The sequence below is a fragment of the Anneissia japonica genome, unplaced genomic scaffold, assembly GCF_011630105.1.
Source record: "Anneissia japonica isolate Jap-2015-1 unplaced genomic scaffold, ASM1163010v1 scaffold287835_len3118868_cov185, whole genome shotgun sequence".
Classification (NCBI taxonomy): domain Eukaryota; kingdom Metazoa; phylum Echinodermata; class Crinoidea; order Comatulida; family Comatulidae; genus Anneissia; species Anneissia japonica.
Window position 1 is genome coordinate 1576594 of NW_022737223.1, and position 18319 is coordinate 1594912.

General features: G+C 36.7%; 2 protein-coding genes across 3 annotated transcripts; one reads left to right on the plus strand and one right to left on the minus strand.

Annotated features, from left to right (window-relative positions):
• The first annotated feature begins 2381 nt into the window (after positions 1-2381).
• On the plus strand, positions 2382-4996 carry LOC117117187 (ADP/ATP translocase 1-like). The gene is made up of 2 exons (XM_033261412.1): positions 2382-2544; positions 3670-4996. The coding sequence occupies exons 1-2, from the start codon at positions 2422-2424 to the stop codon at positions 4441-4443; spliced, it is 897 nt and encodes a 298-aa protein (XP_033117303.1). The 5' UTR covers positions 2382-2421; the 3' UTR covers positions 4444-4996.
• Positions 4997-7992: 2996 nt separating this feature from the next.
• Positions 7993-17745, minus strand: LOC117117230 (ribonuclease P protein subunit p40-like). 2 transcript variants are annotated; one of them, XM_033261476.1, is made up of 8 exons: positions 17618-17745; positions 16979-17114; positions 15890-15958; positions 14801-14899; positions 13579-13704; positions 12458-12680; positions 11260-11394; positions 7993-8951 (listed from the first exon to the last, which is right to left on the minus strand). In XM_033261476.1, the coding sequence occupies exons 1-8, from the start codon at positions 17723-17725 to the stop codon at positions 8756-8758; spliced, it is 1092 nt and encodes a 363-aa protein (XP_033117367.1). In that variant the 5' UTR covers positions 17726-17745; the 3' UTR covers positions 7993-8755. The 2 variants fall into 2 exon arrangements, with proteins under 2 accessions (XP_033117367.1, XP_033117366.1); XM_033261475.1 differs by having other exon boundaries at positions 12458-12683.
• Between the last annotated feature and the right edge of the window lie 574 nt (positions 17746-18319).

Here is an 18319-nt window from a genome sequence, read left to right on the forward strand (position 1 = left end):
TTGGTGGATTAATATAATTTAGGATGTTCTCGACCTCAAACAACCTTTAAAAGTTGAAGTTGTCACATTACCTATTTTCGACTTTTGGCACACTTTGAATTGATTCTGGCCCACTGTGCGGCGGTAGGTAGGGTCAGCTTTCGTCGGAAGGTATCAAGATGATAAACAGTTTCATTGGACTAAATTCTTGCTTATATAAACCACATGCTTACCTAAGATTATACTGACACTGGTTTCAAATGAAATAACTGACCTGACAAATTTTGTTTGTATCATATCTGGGTTGACTTCGTCGCCGAACGATGGCAGCAAAACAAAATACATCATACAATACATTGTACATACAATACCTTGTTATGGCATGTGTAATGTACTGGACGAGTTCTCATCCCCGGCGTCACTAATTTGGATCAAGACGGCACGCACATGCACATGATGCATGATTTGACGTGCACATGACAATCGGAACGCTACGTACTTCTCTCATTGTGTTGACGTTGGGAAAGTTTTACCTTCCTATCATGCACGATAATACTTTCTTCCTAGTTACAAATTGTGTATGAATGAAATACTAATCACAGTTCCGTGCATTTTAGAGTTCTGAGAATATTCATCGTAATTGTTATTTTTTTTAAAAAAGAAACATCGTACCGACGTCATCTAGTTTTCTACACTAATTAAGTGTATGAGTAGGCTTGCAGGGTCTTTGTCTAATTAATAAATTTATATCACCATAAGCTATAAAAATGTGTAAAATATAAGCATGAATCTGTACTTACATCAGTGGCGTATCTACTCAATTAAATAAAAATCACCTAAAATCACTTTATTTTGCGAATTAGCGCCCTCAACTGTTTATCGAGCACCCGGCCACTTCACCTTCGCGCCCACATTACAACGACTTCGCCATCATCAAGTGCTGTGTACGTTCTTATAATGGATCATTTTCTGTTGATAATTATAAGACAACGTCGTAAATACAAGTGCATGTACTTTTTTCTTCGTTTTTTTAATTATATTTTTTTTCTCTGCAATTTTAGGCGATTGTATAACCGCAATCATTTATGTATACACTGATTTTTATAACAATAATGATAGTCTACGCCCTCGGCTTAGACTCTTTATAAGCCTAGTAGTATTTTATTTAGCCATTTTGCCAATTACCATACAGTAGGCCTATGTCATTTTGGAAGTGTTGCCGTTTTGGTCTTGCCGTTTTGAATAAGTGCCGTTTTGGTCCATTGCCGTTCTGGTCTAAAAGGCAGTTTTGCCATTTTGGTCATTGCCGTGGTTTTTTGCCGTTTTGACCTGGGGTCCCATTTCATAGTATTAATATTAATGGCTTTTATAATTGTTGCAATCATAATCTACTATCTTATCATATCGATAATAATAATGACAATGATAATGGATCTGAGCTGCTTATGCTTATACGTACGCAGCCTGGAAAAAACCCCAAAAAACACATATTTGATGTATTCCTTTGTAAATGTTAACGAACGCACCCTCATTTCGATGTGTGCCGCTGATCTGAAAGCGTATGTTCAATGAAGTTCAGACTCAGAGATATGAACAAATGCAGGGGCGGATTTTTGGGAGGTAAAAAAAAGAAAAAAAAAGAGAGAAAAAGAAAAAAATGATAGCCCAGAATGCCTCAAATGTTATGTTCGGGCGTCTAGAGCACAAAAATTTCGCGGGGGCATGCCCCAGACCCCTACGATAGTGTTGTCTCAATCGGCCCAACTTTCGGCCCCCGCTTCCGCCCCCCCCCCCTTTTGGACATTTCTGGATCCGCCCCTGAAATGAAAGCAAAAAATATGATAGAAGTTGAATAGGCCCTATATTATAAGCCTTTGTATCGATACTACAGTACCATCATAGTTAGTAGGCCTACGGACTATACTGTACTATATTGCGCAATTTGCAGTACAGTATATTGAACTATTGCGCAATATAAATCCTATCATTATCTTGTGCCATAGCGGATGAATGTAACGTCACATAGCTCATCAATCAGTTTCATGCGTCAAAATTAAAACGATGAATGAAGGGCAAGGGTATTCGTGGGTCACCACTACCAAAACTATGCGCACAGCATTCTATAGTATTACGTCACATCTAGTGGGAAGGAAATGACCAATGATTGATAAGTAACGAATCACCATATCAATACGCTGTCGTTGAATAAGCATATAAAATGTAACTTCTGTATGAAATATTTCTAATTTCAAATTATAATAATATAAATAATTATATAAATATATAATAAGAAACATAATTTTTAACATCCTTACTAAACACGCTTAGAATTAAGGGACTCTTTCAATAACGCGGAAGGAGACAATATTGGTGATTATAAACCCACCATGTTCGTTGTGACGTCAGTCTGTGAGTAGTCAGTCTCTTTCCAAGTCATCCAAAATGTCGAAAACACCGCAAGAACAAGCTATCTCCTTTGTCAAAGATCTTGCTGCCGGTGGAATTGCCGCTGCTATATCAAAAACAACGGTAGCCCCTATTGAAAGAGTCAAGTTGCTTTTACAGGTAATTAATGGTAAAATCAATTTTTCTAGGCTAGTAAAAACCGACCTAAAAATGTGCCGGTTTTGCCTTTGGCCGCATGTATAATTCCTGTGTGGTATTGCAGTTGGTGTGATGCATGCCGGGAAGGCCGGTATTGAAGAAATTATTCCTGAATTCTTTCCTTGGTGCCAATAAAAATGAATTAAAATACACAAAATGACGAATATTGTTATCTGTATATACGATTTTAATTACATTGTTGTGTATTTAATTCATATATTAACTAAACTTAGTTTGTAAAAATAGGCCTGCATTTCAGTAATTTGTTACTTTATTTTAGGGCCTACAGTCGCCCACGTCTCGTTTCAATTTCAAGACCTCATCCTAGTAGCTAGGTCTAGGCTAGGCATATTCAAGCTTTCGCTCAGATTCCAGTTTATATTTTGAACCTTTATATTTAGGGGTGGAGGCTTAGAGAGCCTAGGTCTTGCATGCTCTAGTTTTTAACTACCAGTGAAAGATTTTTTTAAAATCCTTCATTCAAAATCATGTGATTATTGTAACTTCAAATCTGCTTTACTACAAAAGGGGGATACAAACACTACAGTTGAAGTCTTCTTCCCTATAAATAATAATACTAATAGGGGTCCAGACCCACCTGAGGGCCAGGGCTGTTGGTAAGGAAATTTTAAAAAATACACCTTGATTTGCCCAAAAATGCCACTTAGTTAGGCTCTCAAAATTACTTTACTTTACTGGGCGTTGATTAAAACGATAACTACTTCATTGCCCAGTTGGCTGTTGGATGTCATGAAGGAGCACAATATCTTGTTCATGCTCGCATGAGCAGTCTCTCTTTTTTATTCCTTGTTAGTGAAGCACACATTACTTTATATTATAGGGAACTTGATATGAAATAGACACTGGTTTACTCTCATCAACATATTGCTTGTCATCAAGGAATGTTAAAATGAGTTCCCTCATAGTTGCTGAACATTCTTGTCTAACTCACCCCTCCGCCCCTTGCATCTAACCAAATATTGGTGGATTCCTGATGAACAATAATGGAAACCCCACTGGCGCTGCCACTACTACTCGCATATCCTTGTGTTTATTATAGATGGATATTTTTTTTCTATTCAACAGGTTCAAGCAGCCTCAAAGCAAATTTCTGCTGACCAGCAATACAAAGGTATCTTTGATTGTTTCCGGCGAGTAACTAAAGAGCAAGGTTTCTTTTCATTATGGAGAGGTAACTTGGCAAACGTCATCCGTTACTTTCCAACACAAGCTCTCAACTTCGCCTTCAAAGATAAATACAAGCAAATTTTCCTCAGTGGTGTAGACAAGAAAAAACAATTCTTTAGGTTCTTTGTTGGTAACTTGGCTTCTGGTGGCGCTGCTGGAGCAACATCACTGTGTTTTGTGTACCCGCTTGACTTCGCACGTACACGTTTAGCTGCTGATGTCGGCAAAGGCTCAGCCCGTGAATTCACTGGTTTAGGCAACTGTCTTGCGTCTATATACAGGTCTGATGGATACTTAGGTCTCTACAGAGGTTTCTCTGTATCAGTGCAAGGCATTATCATCTACCGTGCTGCATACTTTGGTTTATACGACACAGCGAAAGGTGCAATTCCTTACAAGCTTAACATCTTCTTCTCGTGGATGGTTGCCCAATGCGTGACAACAGCTTCAGGTATCATCTCCTATCCATTCGACACCGTTCGACGTCGTATGATGATGCAGTCTGGTCGCAAGGATGTCATGTACAAGAACACAATTGATTGCTGGAGGAAAATTGCTCAGCAAGAAGGCTCTAGGGCTTTCTTCAAGGGTGCACTGTCCAATGTTCTTCGTGGTACTGGAGGAGCTCTTGTATTAGTTTTGTATGATGAAATCAAGGCCCTCATTGTTTAATTAGGCACTCTGATAATGACCGCACGTATAACATGCCGCTCAGTTATATAGAACATAACCTACTTTATTTCCAGTATCAGAGATCGATTCTTTTAAGGGGTGTATCATCCCATGTTGATCTCCTATGTTATCAGAAAAAAATATTCACATCTAGACCTTTCAAAGTTGCTAATTATGAATCAATTTTGAAAGATCTTTGTAGACAATGGAATTTTATGCACCCCGGTGTGATGTGCTTGAATTATGTTTGCAGTCAATTGTGTTCATTTCTAGCATTTCCAAATTTGAATGTATACGAAAAATGTCATCATGCAATAATGATTAATTGTGAGAAAGAATTTTGAATGAAAAATAATAAAAAAATAGACCCAAGTGATATTTATATCTCTCGTACGGCAGGTAAATTGTATAATATGACATTACAGTATTTAATAACGTATATGTATGGACAATGTAATCGTACTAGTACATCTAGCAAAGTTTTTACTTAAAGAACCACCATAAAGAGTACCTGATAGAGAATGGAATAAATATTTAACCATTTGGCACATAAGATTGATTTTTGTCTATTTAAATTTGCATTTTTGTTGTATGGTAGCAGAAGTGGTTTTTGTTACTGACCTCATTTCCTGCTCCTGTTTAATCATCAAGGACAGCTTTTATCTGTTGACTGAAGTAGACTTGTAACAGTGTCTTCTCATTTACTGGCTTTCCTAAAGTCTATACTTTCCAACACCATTTACAAAAACAATGTATTAATGGCTGCCCTGTGTTGCATCGATGATGTTAGAAGCAGTGTGGACCATGTGAAGGTTATCTCCCAACCCACCAACACCATTATAAGTAACAAAAGATATACAGTACATGCAATGTTTCAGTTAAAAATTTTGGGTTAATATAATAACTGCCAATGACAAATAATTAATTCATAAACTTGTTTGTTAGAACTGACAATACATCTTTAACATACAGTATCTGCATACATAAACAAAATATGAAATTGTATGTTAAAATTGATTTATATTGAAAGCAAGCAAAGATGTTAAACCAAGTGATGCATATATAATTTTCTGTCCCTCAGTTGATTCACCTGCAGTTAAAGTGAGCAAGTACTTAGCTGATGACTACAGCATATTTTTAACACTTGGTTGCAGTACTGTGCTGTTATTTACACAAGGGACATACAGGGGCAGCGGGGCGGCTGTAGAATATATTTTCTTGGGGCCTTGCGCTGTTGGGCAGGGGATGAGTGACCAAAGGATAATTATGCCTGAGCCAGGGGATGGTTTGGGAGGGGGAATGAGATTTTCTTTTAATAGGACTTCTGGATGGCCGGAAATGGCACTCTCCAAGTCTGTTCTGGCCATCTGTTGGCTTGGTGTAAGCCTACTTTTTTTATTGGTCTGATTGCCTGACAAGCTCTGGCCAGTGGGGCTTAACTCCCCTGCCCCTCGCTGATGCAGCCACTGGGCATAAGCTGGTTTCGGCGTAGGGGTGCGAAAAATGAGAACGCGGAACTAAATCCCTATTATGATAAAAAAAAATAACATGGAACTAAATCCGTATCCTGATGAAAAAAACCTAATGTTTTTAGTATGTTAACTCGCTTAGTGGAACTAATTTGCCGGCCTATCACACCTGCCCATCCTGAGCATGCTGGATTTTCAAACACTTGCAGTGAATTTCTCAAGACACTGTCTACGTTTGAAAGTATGCTTTTATGGATGATAATTTGTGAATTTCACACTGAAGAAGTCTAATTCCAGTGGCGGATCCAGGAATTCAAAATAAAGGGGGCCCAGGAAGGTACTTTCACAAATAGAGGATCCATACTAGATTTCATCAATTTTTTTTTAACATTTGAATCCGCAACTGAATTCAAATGTTGGATGTATTTTGCTACTTGACCTCGCCATATGACGATCTTAAGCAATAGTGGCAGCATCTGCGGGGTCATATACCCCAAATAATTTTCTTTCTTCAGAAGAAAAACCATAATTCATAGGGAAGAAAAAAAAAGATATATTTTCTACATATTAGTAGACTATCTATAAAATTGATTAAATAAACCTCTGAAACTCCTAAATTGTCATGATTTTCGGAGGCTTCGCCCTCCGGACCACTTTCAACACATTATTTTTAGCGACACCCGACAACACCCACTTCGTGTTCCCTCGCCCCAGCATATTTTCCCCCTAAAATTTTACCTTGCTTCCCGCCAGATTTCAAACTCGGGCGCCGCCACTGCTAAGCAATGGTGTATATAGGAGTCCTGAAGTGGGGGGATGATGGGCCTTGATAATTGAGAGGCAATAGCTCGTAAAACAAGGTGATGTGAGGTGATTTTTAACTACTTGACCTTAATTATTTAGCTTTTCATCATTTCCAGTAGGGTTCCTCCAATAATCTTTTTTTGGACACTCTCAAGACGCCACAGATCCAAAGTCTGAGGTCTTGCACTTATGATAGGTGTAATCCATAAATTGTGTAGTGTTTGTCCATTTATTTCAGTTGCCTCTAAAATATACTCGGGGTAGAATTCTTAAATTCCGTATTTATTCGAATAAATTCCCCAGGAAGAAGGGGTTTTGTTTATTTTTTGCTCTAAAACCGATACCTATATACACAAACGCCCCCTTAGTTTAACCGAAATGCAGAACTACAATTATTACCGTCAAACTGTGATCATTAAAAGATTGATCCAACCAGTAAAATGAAATTCTACTGGATTAGAACATAAACAAAATGTGTGAGAATGATGTTGCTTCCACTCATTTGAGGGGAGGTGTTCATTCGATAGAGGTTTTTATTCCAAATGAGGCTTTGAAGGGTCGAATAAATAAAATATCCAAATGTGGTATACAAATGGTGATAATGTAACCATGTATCATGCACTGAAACATACTAATTAACAATGTGTGTTGAAATTTTTTTTGACAAGTTGATGTCAATGCAGTATTTTCAGATATTCATACATTTTTTTAAGGTTGGGAAAACCTATACATTGGCTACTGTATGGGTGAGAATGCTTCAATGACATGCACAGTCGTCCAACACTCGCCCTCAGCACGATGACTTCTCATAAAATACAACTATCATTAAAAATACAGGAAAAACCTAAAAAAATTAAATACCGTTAGCTCATGTAAAAGAATCAAATACTGTTAATTATTAGCTTCCACCAAGAAACAGATCGAAAAAATTGCTTTCACCGATTTACAGAAATTTTACAACAAAAATCCTTAAATTGGCTGGTAATCAATTAAGGATTTTATAGTAAAATTTCTAAATCGGTGAAAACAATTTTTTTCGATTTGTTTTGGAAGCTAATTATCTGATTCTTTTGAATGAGCTATTCAAAAAGTTTATTTGTATTTTTAAAGGTATTTTCTTGTCTTTTGACTGATAGTACATCTGTATGATGGAAAGTACTGTAGTAAATATAGGCCTATCTACAGTAAAATAACAAGCACAAAGAAAAAACATCAAAACGTTTCAACATAGAAGTGTTTACATACAAAAAAATATCACAATGAAATACTGTTAATATCTAATATCTGCATATTGATTTAATGTTCGATTCAGTCTTGAGTCAACAAAGTATAACTGATAAAACAAATTGTGACTCCATGACAGTTGGATACCACTGTATTTCCTTAAAATAAGTCTGATCAACATTGTTGAGTTCGACAGTCGTGTCCTGAACGGATTCTGAGGTCCTTGATGACTCCCAGTTTTTCTATCATTAGATGCATACCAAATTATTTTAGTCTAGCTTTCACATACTTGTATCAGCACAGTTACTTTAACAATTTCTTTAGAATAGCATTCTCATAAGTTGACACTGTAAAGCATTTTAATATGGCATTCATTCATCCAAACCCAATGTAAACATTCTGATCTTCATCCTGTGATTGGTTGAGTATTAACTTGTAAAAATGTACCTATAACTCACATAGTTCTATCACAAAATTATGTACAGTTATAGATCTTTGGACGTTCTTTTAGTGTCATCTTCAACAACTTCCAGTCTTGCAATGGCACTGTCCTAAGGTACATATTTCTCCTGTTTTGTATGCCATACATCTGGTTTATAGCAAATAAACCGATAGTACCATAAGCACTATTGTCTAATGATGACGTGTGACACGTTGAAACATGTCGTTTATTAGTAACATCATTAAAGTATGTTACTACTGTATGCAACATGACTTTACTTACATCCGTGTATGTTGCTAGGCCATATGCTATCATATGCACCATTTCATTAAAATGCTAGGTAATATAAGTTCATACTTTGGCATTTCCATCATCAAGGGCAAAGGTCATCGGTGCCGACTGCGGTATAGAGAATGTACTTGTCATCAGGGAACACCACATATGTGTACAGATTATCACCAAACTTATGGAAGCCATGTTCTCTGTTTTTCCAGGAAACTGGGGAGTCCATAAACCCATGTACAGACATTGCGATCCAAGGAACATCAGCATTTGTGACCAGGAATGACCTATGGATAAATGGACACAAATAGTTTTACTATTTGTAATACTTTAAAGCCCTGTGTAGACTATCAAAAAACATGTGACATGCCTAAATATGGTCATGATGACATCACATCATAACTACATGATGGTGTGGACAAAGCTTAAAAACATTGATGGGAATCAAAAAATAATAATTAAAAAAAAAAAAAAATGTGTATGAAAATACTTGGTTTTCTGGCACTTCTGAGTTCCGTCATTGAAATGTGTGTAAATTGTAAATTATTGTCTTCTTTATAATGTTCCCTCTTTGCATAGAAGCAGTGTCAGTACCAGTGGAGAGAAGGGGTGCTTAAGCCCCTATGGGACATTCCAAATCTCCCCGACAGCCATGAATCCTCAGACCTCCACCTGGACTCCATCAGAAATCCCCCAATCCCCTGCTGAACAGGAGTTCAAAAGTTTTGTGAAATTGCTTTAGGGGAAAGGGCATATGACAAATCTCCCTGTGGAATACATGTATATCATTTTCAGTAATTCACTTGGTAACTATGTTAGTATAATTGGAAGGTTTCAAGAACACACTGTCTGGCATAATATGTGAGAAAAGCAAATGATTAATGAAAACTCTTCACATCATTGACGAAGCTAACCACCACAACATAGTATGTACATTCAATACTGGTATTAACTTGTTGGTAAATCTTACTGGTATTATACTAGATTAATTATTATTAAGAATATAAACAATTATAAATTTGGTTTGGATTGGATTCCTTCAGTGTGAAATTGGGCAGTATGCCACGAGACAATGTGTTGCCCTTTTTCCAAAATTTGTACCGTGTTCTTCAACATAAATGCACCAAAAAAAACTACACTATCTGAAAAAAAGAGTAGAAGATTGTCTCCCATTTCACTAACCACGGTAGACCCAGACAATTATAAATTTAGTTTGGATTGGATTCCTTCAGTGTGAAAGGATAAACCACAAAAAATCTTACTATTTTAAAATTTATTATATTTGGAGTCTTTCTGGTGATAAATTGGGCAGTACGACATGAGATAATGTGTTGCCCTTTTTCCAAAATTTGTACCGTGTTCTTCAACATAAATGCACCAAAAACAACTACACTATCTGAAAAAAAGAGTAGAAGATTGTTTCCCATTTCACTAACCATGGTAGACCCAGACAATTATAAATTTGGTTTGGATTGGATTCCTTCAGTGGGAAAGGATAAACCACAAAAAATCTTACTATTTTAAAATTTATTATACTTGGAGTCTTTCTGGTGATAAATTGGGCAGTACGCCATGAGACAATGTGTTGCTCTTTTTCCAAAATTTGTACCGTGTTCTTCAAAATAAATGCACCAAAAACAACTACACTATCTGAAAAAAAGAGTAGAAGATTGTCTCCCATTTCACTAACCACGGTAGACCCAGACAATTATAATTTTGACGTCACTAAAAGTCATCTGCGCATGTGAGAACGTTAAGTTCTTGTTGTCGCATGGATTTTAGGACACAATTAGGCCAAATCTATGTGCAGAGAACGTAGGATGCCCGGTCACGCATGAATGAATCCGTTCAAGCGCCACGTCGTCGAACAAATCGAAAGCTCCCTAATCTGAGTTTAGTTATTGGTATTTAAACAGGTATACATATATACAGTACATTAATATCTAACTATTAACCGGTGATCTGATGAGAACTGTAAATACAACATGGTATGGCTAACGTAAAGCAAGGTCCAGACGATGAATGTAGAGCATGTCAAAATAGCCTGTGTGACATCTAAAGATATGACCTACTATGTGACCTTACATACGAAGATTAATCAAAACAGAATGCCAATTCGAGCAACATTGTTAAATAAATTAGAATTAGGAGAATAATTAAAATAGATATTGCAACAAAAAGATATCAACTAATAATAAAATTAATTTCATCGTCACTTTAGAGTGTTACAGTTTATCACGGCTCTTCAGAGGCTGATTTTGAGCGGAAGGGCCAGGGCCACCTGTGGCCTCTTTTTGGAAAGTAAAAAAAAAAAAAAAAGGGGAAAAAAAATTGATCACCCAGACCCCTGGGTAGTTTGTCTCCATCAGCCCTACTTTTGGCCATATTTGGATCCGCCCCTGCTCTTATGAAATCAGTAATGTATTGGGAAAATGGTGATAATAATCATTATGATTTACAACCAGTGGCGGTGTAACTCCGTTAAGTTACTATCATGGGAAAATAAATGCGTCTGGTTAAAAAAATTTAATCTTAACATACTGAAAGCAAAGATATGATACATGTGTGTGTACAAAGCTATAGAGTTGAACATACCTGAGAGTCTGGAGGAGTGAGACTACTGCCCTGGATGAAATGAACCCCTGCCAGCGTGCACATGCTGAGGACGGTACAGTTAAGCTTGGCTCAGGATGGTGGTATGTGGACAGGAAACTATCGGGCTCACCAGCACTTTAGCAGAAAAGAAAATATTATGTGATAGATTTAAATGTATGCTGTAGACAGCACATGCCGAAGGAGAATTTAAGCCTCAGAAATCCAATTCAAACTAAATTTGTGACTAACCTACTACAGTTATCTAAAATGTGTTTTCTTATGGATCATGAATGATACAGCAGATAAATAGATAAACATGAATAGAAGAATAGTACAGTGAACATAGAGAAAATTGTAATTTGGGGATAGATTGAGAGTTATAATGTACTTAGTATTAGGTGAAGGGTGGAATTCATGACCAAATGGAGAAATGGACAGTAGAGGGTCAGAAGGTGAGAAAGAGGGTTGAGGATAGGTAGTTTAGAGGGGTATGAGGCTTGCCATCCAAAACACCAGCATCAGTGATCAAAAAATAAAAATCTTATTCTTATTCTCCACAATATATGCTTTATAATGATGGATTATACACTGGAACTGACTGACTATTACCAAACTTATGAGTAAAAGTATTGTGGCTTTTCTGTACTAAAGTATGCAATACTGACACACTCTAATGTTAATTACAGTTCACCCTCCAATTCGAGACCCACCCTTGGGACCTGAAAATTTGGGGTGGTCTCGGGGTTGGTCTCCAATTAGAGGACTAGCTTTGTGTTAAAAGATTGAAGATTGTTATTTATTTCTTTTGAAAAGTTTCAGTTTCAGTTTACTTATTTGACCAAAAGTGGTCTCGAATTAGAGGGGTCTCGGAATTAGAGGGGTCTCGAATTGGAGGGTCCACTATACTAAGTTTAACATAGCGACAGCAAGCTGGTTTTGGGATGGTATGCCTCAAATAGGGTTAGGGTGGAAAGATACCTCGAGGGATAAATATAGAATGCGATGAAGGTATAACTGATTAGATGAAATATATTGAGGAATACATAACTGAATTGATGGATAGAGGGTTGAAAAAAAAAGACAGAGTTTATGAAGGGATATATCAGGGGGTTGGATGGAGGAAGGGATAGTGAGATTGAGGGTTAGAAGGTTAGTTGGATATCAGTTAGAGAAAGTATATAGGTCTATAGATACATACCACTGACATTTACAAGTCACTGCACCCATCCATTCATAGAACTCTACAGCATTGTGTAGACCAGTGTCTTTATCTACAATACCTAGTGATGGATGTTTATGAAGACAGTCCCCATATATCTCAGGCACTTGCAGGGTTCCCAGCACTGATACATCATTTTTAACTGGTAATGACTGGAGGGTGAAAGCTTTGAAGTAGTTGTGAAGTAAGTCAATCTGACTATCTTCTAAAAGACAAAATCATAATAGACGGCCATAAAATATGTATCATCAAAAACATAACAAAATGTATAGTTTTATATACATAATTTAAACTGTATTTAGTTAAAATAGGTTAGAGGAGGGATAATGTTAGCCCCGTTAAAATTGGTTAGAGGAGGGATAAGGCTAGCCTCTTTAAAATGGGTTAGAGAAGGGATAAGTTTAGCCCCGTTAAAATGGGTTAGAGGAAGGTTGAGTTTAGCCTCATCATGGAGGATAATTCCTCCATGGCCTTGGGTGTATTACTGATATCATTTTGTTTTCAGTACCTTTCAATGGGGCAACAAGCAGTGTGTCCAAAAATTGCTTGGTCCATGGTGGAAAATAGGGCACAGCTAAAACTGATGATGACAATGTTGCCCCCATTGCATTTCGCAAAAATAGCTTTAAAAACATAATACAACTGTTGTAAGAGTTGATATTGTGTCTAGCGCCCTCTATAACATAATAAAAAACAAAATAAAAACAAACACAAAAATCATTTATTCCTAATGCAATTAAGATGTTAAATGATAAATTTGTTAGATAATTTTGTTTTCCTCTATTTAATTTTTCATATTTTCAGTGTGCGTTATTATGTGCAATATGTGCTTTGTATCTTATATTTTAGTATATTAGTATTTTTATTCATTGCACTGGGAAAGTAAATTTCATGTATTGTATTCATTAACTGTATATGACCAATAAAATGAACTTATAAAAGGTCAGCTAGGCTCAAGGAAACAGACATCACTCTTTTGCCTGAGCCACGTTGTTGAATAAATGTTTGTTGAGTTGTAACATGCTAGTATTATACCTCTTTATTGGTTGTTAACACAAATCACAGATAGAGATAGGGCAGTAACAAGAAAACAAAATTACCTTTTGGTTGCCAAGTAACCATGAAACTGAAGATCAGATCCAGTCTATCTTTAAAACACCATTGCACATGTTCATAATTCTTTTTTCCCTCTTGGAATGATGGACTCAACAAATCAATTTCAATAACTATGGCAAAGAGATTTAGTGAATAATTGTGTATTGTTTCGCTGAGTAGATGTTCATATTTTGTTTACAATAACCGAAAGGTCCACTGATTAATCTCAGATAAGATAGTATAATACATACTCAAAGTAACGAAATGCACGCCAGCATGTTGGAATTCAATATTTCGACATTAATTATGTCACCATCAGGAATCACTAATGGTGACACTAATTAATCACTAATTGTTTACACTAATGGTGGATCTTCATGCTCATATATCCTGAGCCAACTTTAATGCTTCTCCTAAGATTACTTTTGGTGACGTTATCCCTTGTTTCCTGGGGTTTTTCTCTTTTATTATGTACCTTATACAGTTTGTCCACCACTTCTAGACTACCTTTGAGACCTGAAACTATGGTGTGGTCTTAGGGGTTGGTCCCCAATTAGGGGGTTAGATGTATGTTAAAAGATCTTTGAAAAAGTGGTCTTGAATTAGAAGGGTCTTTTATTATGTACCTTATACAGTTTGTCCACCACTTCTAGACTACCTTTGAGACCCGAAACTATGGTGTGGTCTTAGGGGTTGGTCCCCAATTAGGGGGTTAGATGTATGTTAAAAGATCTTTGAAAAAGTGGTCTTGAATTATAGGGGTCTTGGAATTTAGAGGGGTTATGAATTGGAGGGCAAACAGTATTTCGATACTTTCACATACATTTAGCAAGTTACTATTCCCATCCTTTCAATATGGTCAAACAAATGTAAATCTGTACAATGTGCAAACACTCCCCTGATACATACACCAAGTGTCCATTAGCATAACCGGTGGTAGAGCAAGTGGTGGTGGTGGTGGTGGTGGAAGTGAGCAAGAGCCCAGCCCTTCCCACATTGAGGAGCTCAACACAATTCAGAAGAAAATGAAAATACTCAGGACGTCCGTTGAGAAGAGCAAGAATAAAGAATGATAATAATAATAATAATAATAATAATAATAATAATAATAATAATTATCAGTCCTCATCACTGAGTTTATGACTTGCTGCAACAATAAATATTATTTGGTTAAAGTTGAAAAACAAAATTATTAGAAACAATAAACAACCCAGATGAATTACATACAGAACTTCTTGGGTTTTCTTCTTTCATCAAACGTAGATGGCCTCCCAACAATTCCAAGCTCCTCATAAATATCTTTGGACACGGACAGCACAAGTTTGCCTGCAAGACAATACGACAAGAAACATAACAAATGAAAGCAGTAACAATCATTATAAAAAGACTTTCTTATTCAGAGTGTGTATGTTTGTCTTGTGCAAGGGATTGTCACTTACAAGTAGGACAGTGATATATTCGCTATTGACAATCCTTGGTATATGTGTTGTGTGCCTAAATAAATAAAAATAAAAAGTGTATTTGATGGTTGTAAAAGACATAATCATTACAGTCAGCATGGTCACTGTGAGAAATGAAATTATGCTACAGAATGCTATGCCTCAAATAGTGAATATATACACGACTGTCATGAATGTAACAAACATTTTGGTATTTATCTAAATCTGTGTAGATACTCATCAATGCCTGTCCAGCATCTGGATGAGGGCAGGGGCTTGAGATGAACCATTACACCGGGTTAACCCCCTACTCGAAAGATGTACTGGGTTCTTTATAGTGCACATGAGCCACTGTGTACACTGGGCCTACGGTTTATAGTCCTTATCCGAGAAGACTTGCTCCACCTCCAGAGCCATAGGCGAGCATGCCGTTTGAACCAGCACCGATATTATTGCTGTAGGTTACGGCCCCCTGCCTTAACCGTTTAGATAAACGATAGTCGAGTATGCAGTATATATGGCACTAAAAATGAATTTGGCTAAAAAATGGATTTAACATGTTTGCTGCAATGCCTGCATACCTTATTGCCTTTATAGGTGAGATGAGAACATTTTTAAAATACTGTAGGCAACTCTAAATTATGCTACATTTTCATGAAATTATGCGTAGCATTAATGCTACATGCTACGAGGGTCCAAATCATGCCAAAAGATGAATGAGCACATGTTATCAGTATTATCATTATGTATTAGTATCTTAACCACCAAATAGCAGCTCCACTACTATAAATAACTGTGTTTCTTACTATTAATTATTATTATTGGAATCATTATTAATATATTTTTAATTATTATAGTTATTATCATAACTTTTTACCAGTTGGTAGGACAGCAACCACATTGTCTGAATCAATCCATGTATTATGAGACAGTGCACTGAAGTAACCTAGGGCAAAATAAAGGAATAATACATTCAAATTACTAAATGAAATATACGACAAGAAGCAAAATGAGCAGCATATTTATTTTAATTTAATAAAACATTCCTGAGACTCTACCAACAGCAGTGAGTGGTTCGTGATTTACAGGAAGAATGTGATACTCTACAAACTACAATACATGGTGTATCTAGGATTTTTGAAATGGGGAAGGGGAGCAGATGGGAAAAAGGTGAAGTGGGGGGGAGGCTCAATGATTAAGTGAGGGGAAGTTAGCTCGCACAATAAGGTGATATGAGGTAATTTTTAACTACTTGATATACATTTTATTGCTTTAATATTTTCTAGCGTGGGGGAGGATGACTGAGGGGCTCTTGCAGGGTAGTGAAGCATGCTCCCTTTGTGCACCCACAGATACACCACTTCATATTTTTTCCAATCAGAATTCAAGCTTTAAGGCTGATCTAAAAATTGAACCAAAATGTGATCTATGCAACTCAATTGTTGGTTTCCCAACCAAGCTACTAATTTTGTGGTAAGTCATTACAATTGCATAAAAGATTCAAATGAATGAAAAAAAAATTAATATTGAGAAAATTTACTAAAATACAGATTATCGAGTCTGTAAAAATATCAGTGTCAATGAAGGCTTGCAAAAAATGTTTCGTGGGTTGCAAGGCAGCGTCTAGACTGTATAGTAAGGCCTGCGTGGGGAATATATCCTCCGCGCAAAAATTTGGCCTAGAAATTTGCCCGCACATTTTGGAAAATATAGGCCAAGTTCCGCGCAGATTTTGCAGAAAATTAGGCTTTGACCTAATCTTTAATATATAAACAACAATGTATTGCAGTAATTATGGTTCTGCGCACCTATTTTCCTAGTGATTTTCTACGCAAATTTTAGCTGGTTTTTAAGGTATCATCTACGCTATTAAAAAGCTTTTACAGAATGGTGCAGTTATATAGTCTTAACAAGTTCACAATCTTCTTGGATGTGCACAATGTGTCTCTGACCAGTATCTAGTTACCTTTCTTTAAAAGTGTATCTGCAAATGATTTCTTTACCAGCTCTGCCACGGGTAGGTTATGTATAATATAGGAAGTGCAGTCAAAGCCACTAGAGAGAACGGGCAATTCTGTACTATTTGGAACTAGGACATCAATCTGAAAAGCAAACACCAGTTAAACTTCTGTTATAATTTACATCAGCTCTCTCTGGTTGGTATCAAGAATGCTTCTGATCTTATCCTCCTGGACTCTGGAACACTCTTTCCATTATTATATTTTTTTTAAATCCGATCCATTTCCTAATTTAAGGCCAGACTCAAACACATCTTTTCTTATCCATCTAAATTGATTTTCTCTTCACCTTATTTGTTTCTTTTATTCAAATTATTTTGGACATTTGTTGAAAGACCATACCTACCGTATATCATGCGTTATAAAAGTCCACATTCATTCCTTAGACATTCAACAAAATTAGTATTACAAGGCCTAGCCTAAGTTGTTTCGTCTCTTGAGCAGGCGTGACATGTACCGTGCGCGACCACGCCACGGTGCAGCACGACAGACTGATTAGGCCCAAGCCTAGCCTAGCCTGCCTAAACCCTAGTCAACTAGACTTGTCCCTTAGGCACGTTAGCATAAGTTAAGCAGAAATAACATACAGAGTAATTAAAGTAATGATCTAAAACATGTTGCTGGTGTCTTGATTTTTCATTGCAAAATGACGATGACTCCACAACTAATTTGCTACTTGGCACTGGAAAGTTCATTTTTTTTCCCACGCATTCCAAAACAAAACAAGACTAATGACATTTGACCTCTCTCGACTGTGATTGGTGGTGTATCGAATCACTTCTGAAACTTTTTGATGAGGACGATTGAATTACATTACATTTTGTATATAGGTAGGTTATTGGCTTCCTAAAAAAATTAGAATAAAACAAAAATGTTCTCATTGATTTTTACTATACTGTGTAAAGTATTGTAACTGAATCCCTAATTAACACCGTTCCTCTCTTGTATAGGGCTGTCTTTAACTTGGCTTTGTGTCTCTGATATTGACTGCAGGACATATCATTAATCCAGTGTGGGGATGGGGTGCCCAGCCGGCTAGGACCGCCTACATTTGTCAAAATTTAAAAAAATAAATAAATAAAAAATAATGGAGATAAAATATTCAAATTTTAAATATGAATGAGTGCTATTTCTCCATTTAGAGATGCATTAATCATAATTTTCTTTGCGACTCCCATAGACTATGCCAGGTCCTATTAGACCCACGTGAGGGAAGGGCCGGGTGTCTATGGGAGGGGGAGCATAGCTCCCGTCGTGAAGAAGTCAATCATTTTGTGGAGGAGGAACAC

Excerpts from the sequence above, each read along its gene's own strand:
- LOC117117187 (XM_033261412.1), top strand. The coding sequence starts at position 2,422 with ATGTCGAAAACACCGCAAGAACAAGCTATCTCCTTTGTCAAAGATCTT. Across the intron at positions 2,545-3,669 it reads GAGTCAAGTTGCTTTTACAG|GTTCAAGCAGCCTCAAAGCA; the intron begins GTAATTAATGGT and ends TCTATTCAACAG.
- LOC117117230 (XM_033261475.1), bottom strand. The coding sequence starts at position 17,725 with ATGAACTTTCCAGTGCCAAGTAGCAAATTAGTTGTGGAGTCATCGTCA. Across the intron at positions 17,115-17,617 it reads ATCATTACTTTAATTACTCT|ATTGATGTCCTAGTTCCAAA; the intron begins GTATGTTATTTC and ends TTTGCTTTTCAG. Across the intron at positions 8,952-11,259 it reads TCACTCCTCCAGACTCTCAG|GTCATTCCTGGTCACAAATG; the intron begins GTATGTTCAACT and ends ATTTATCCATAG.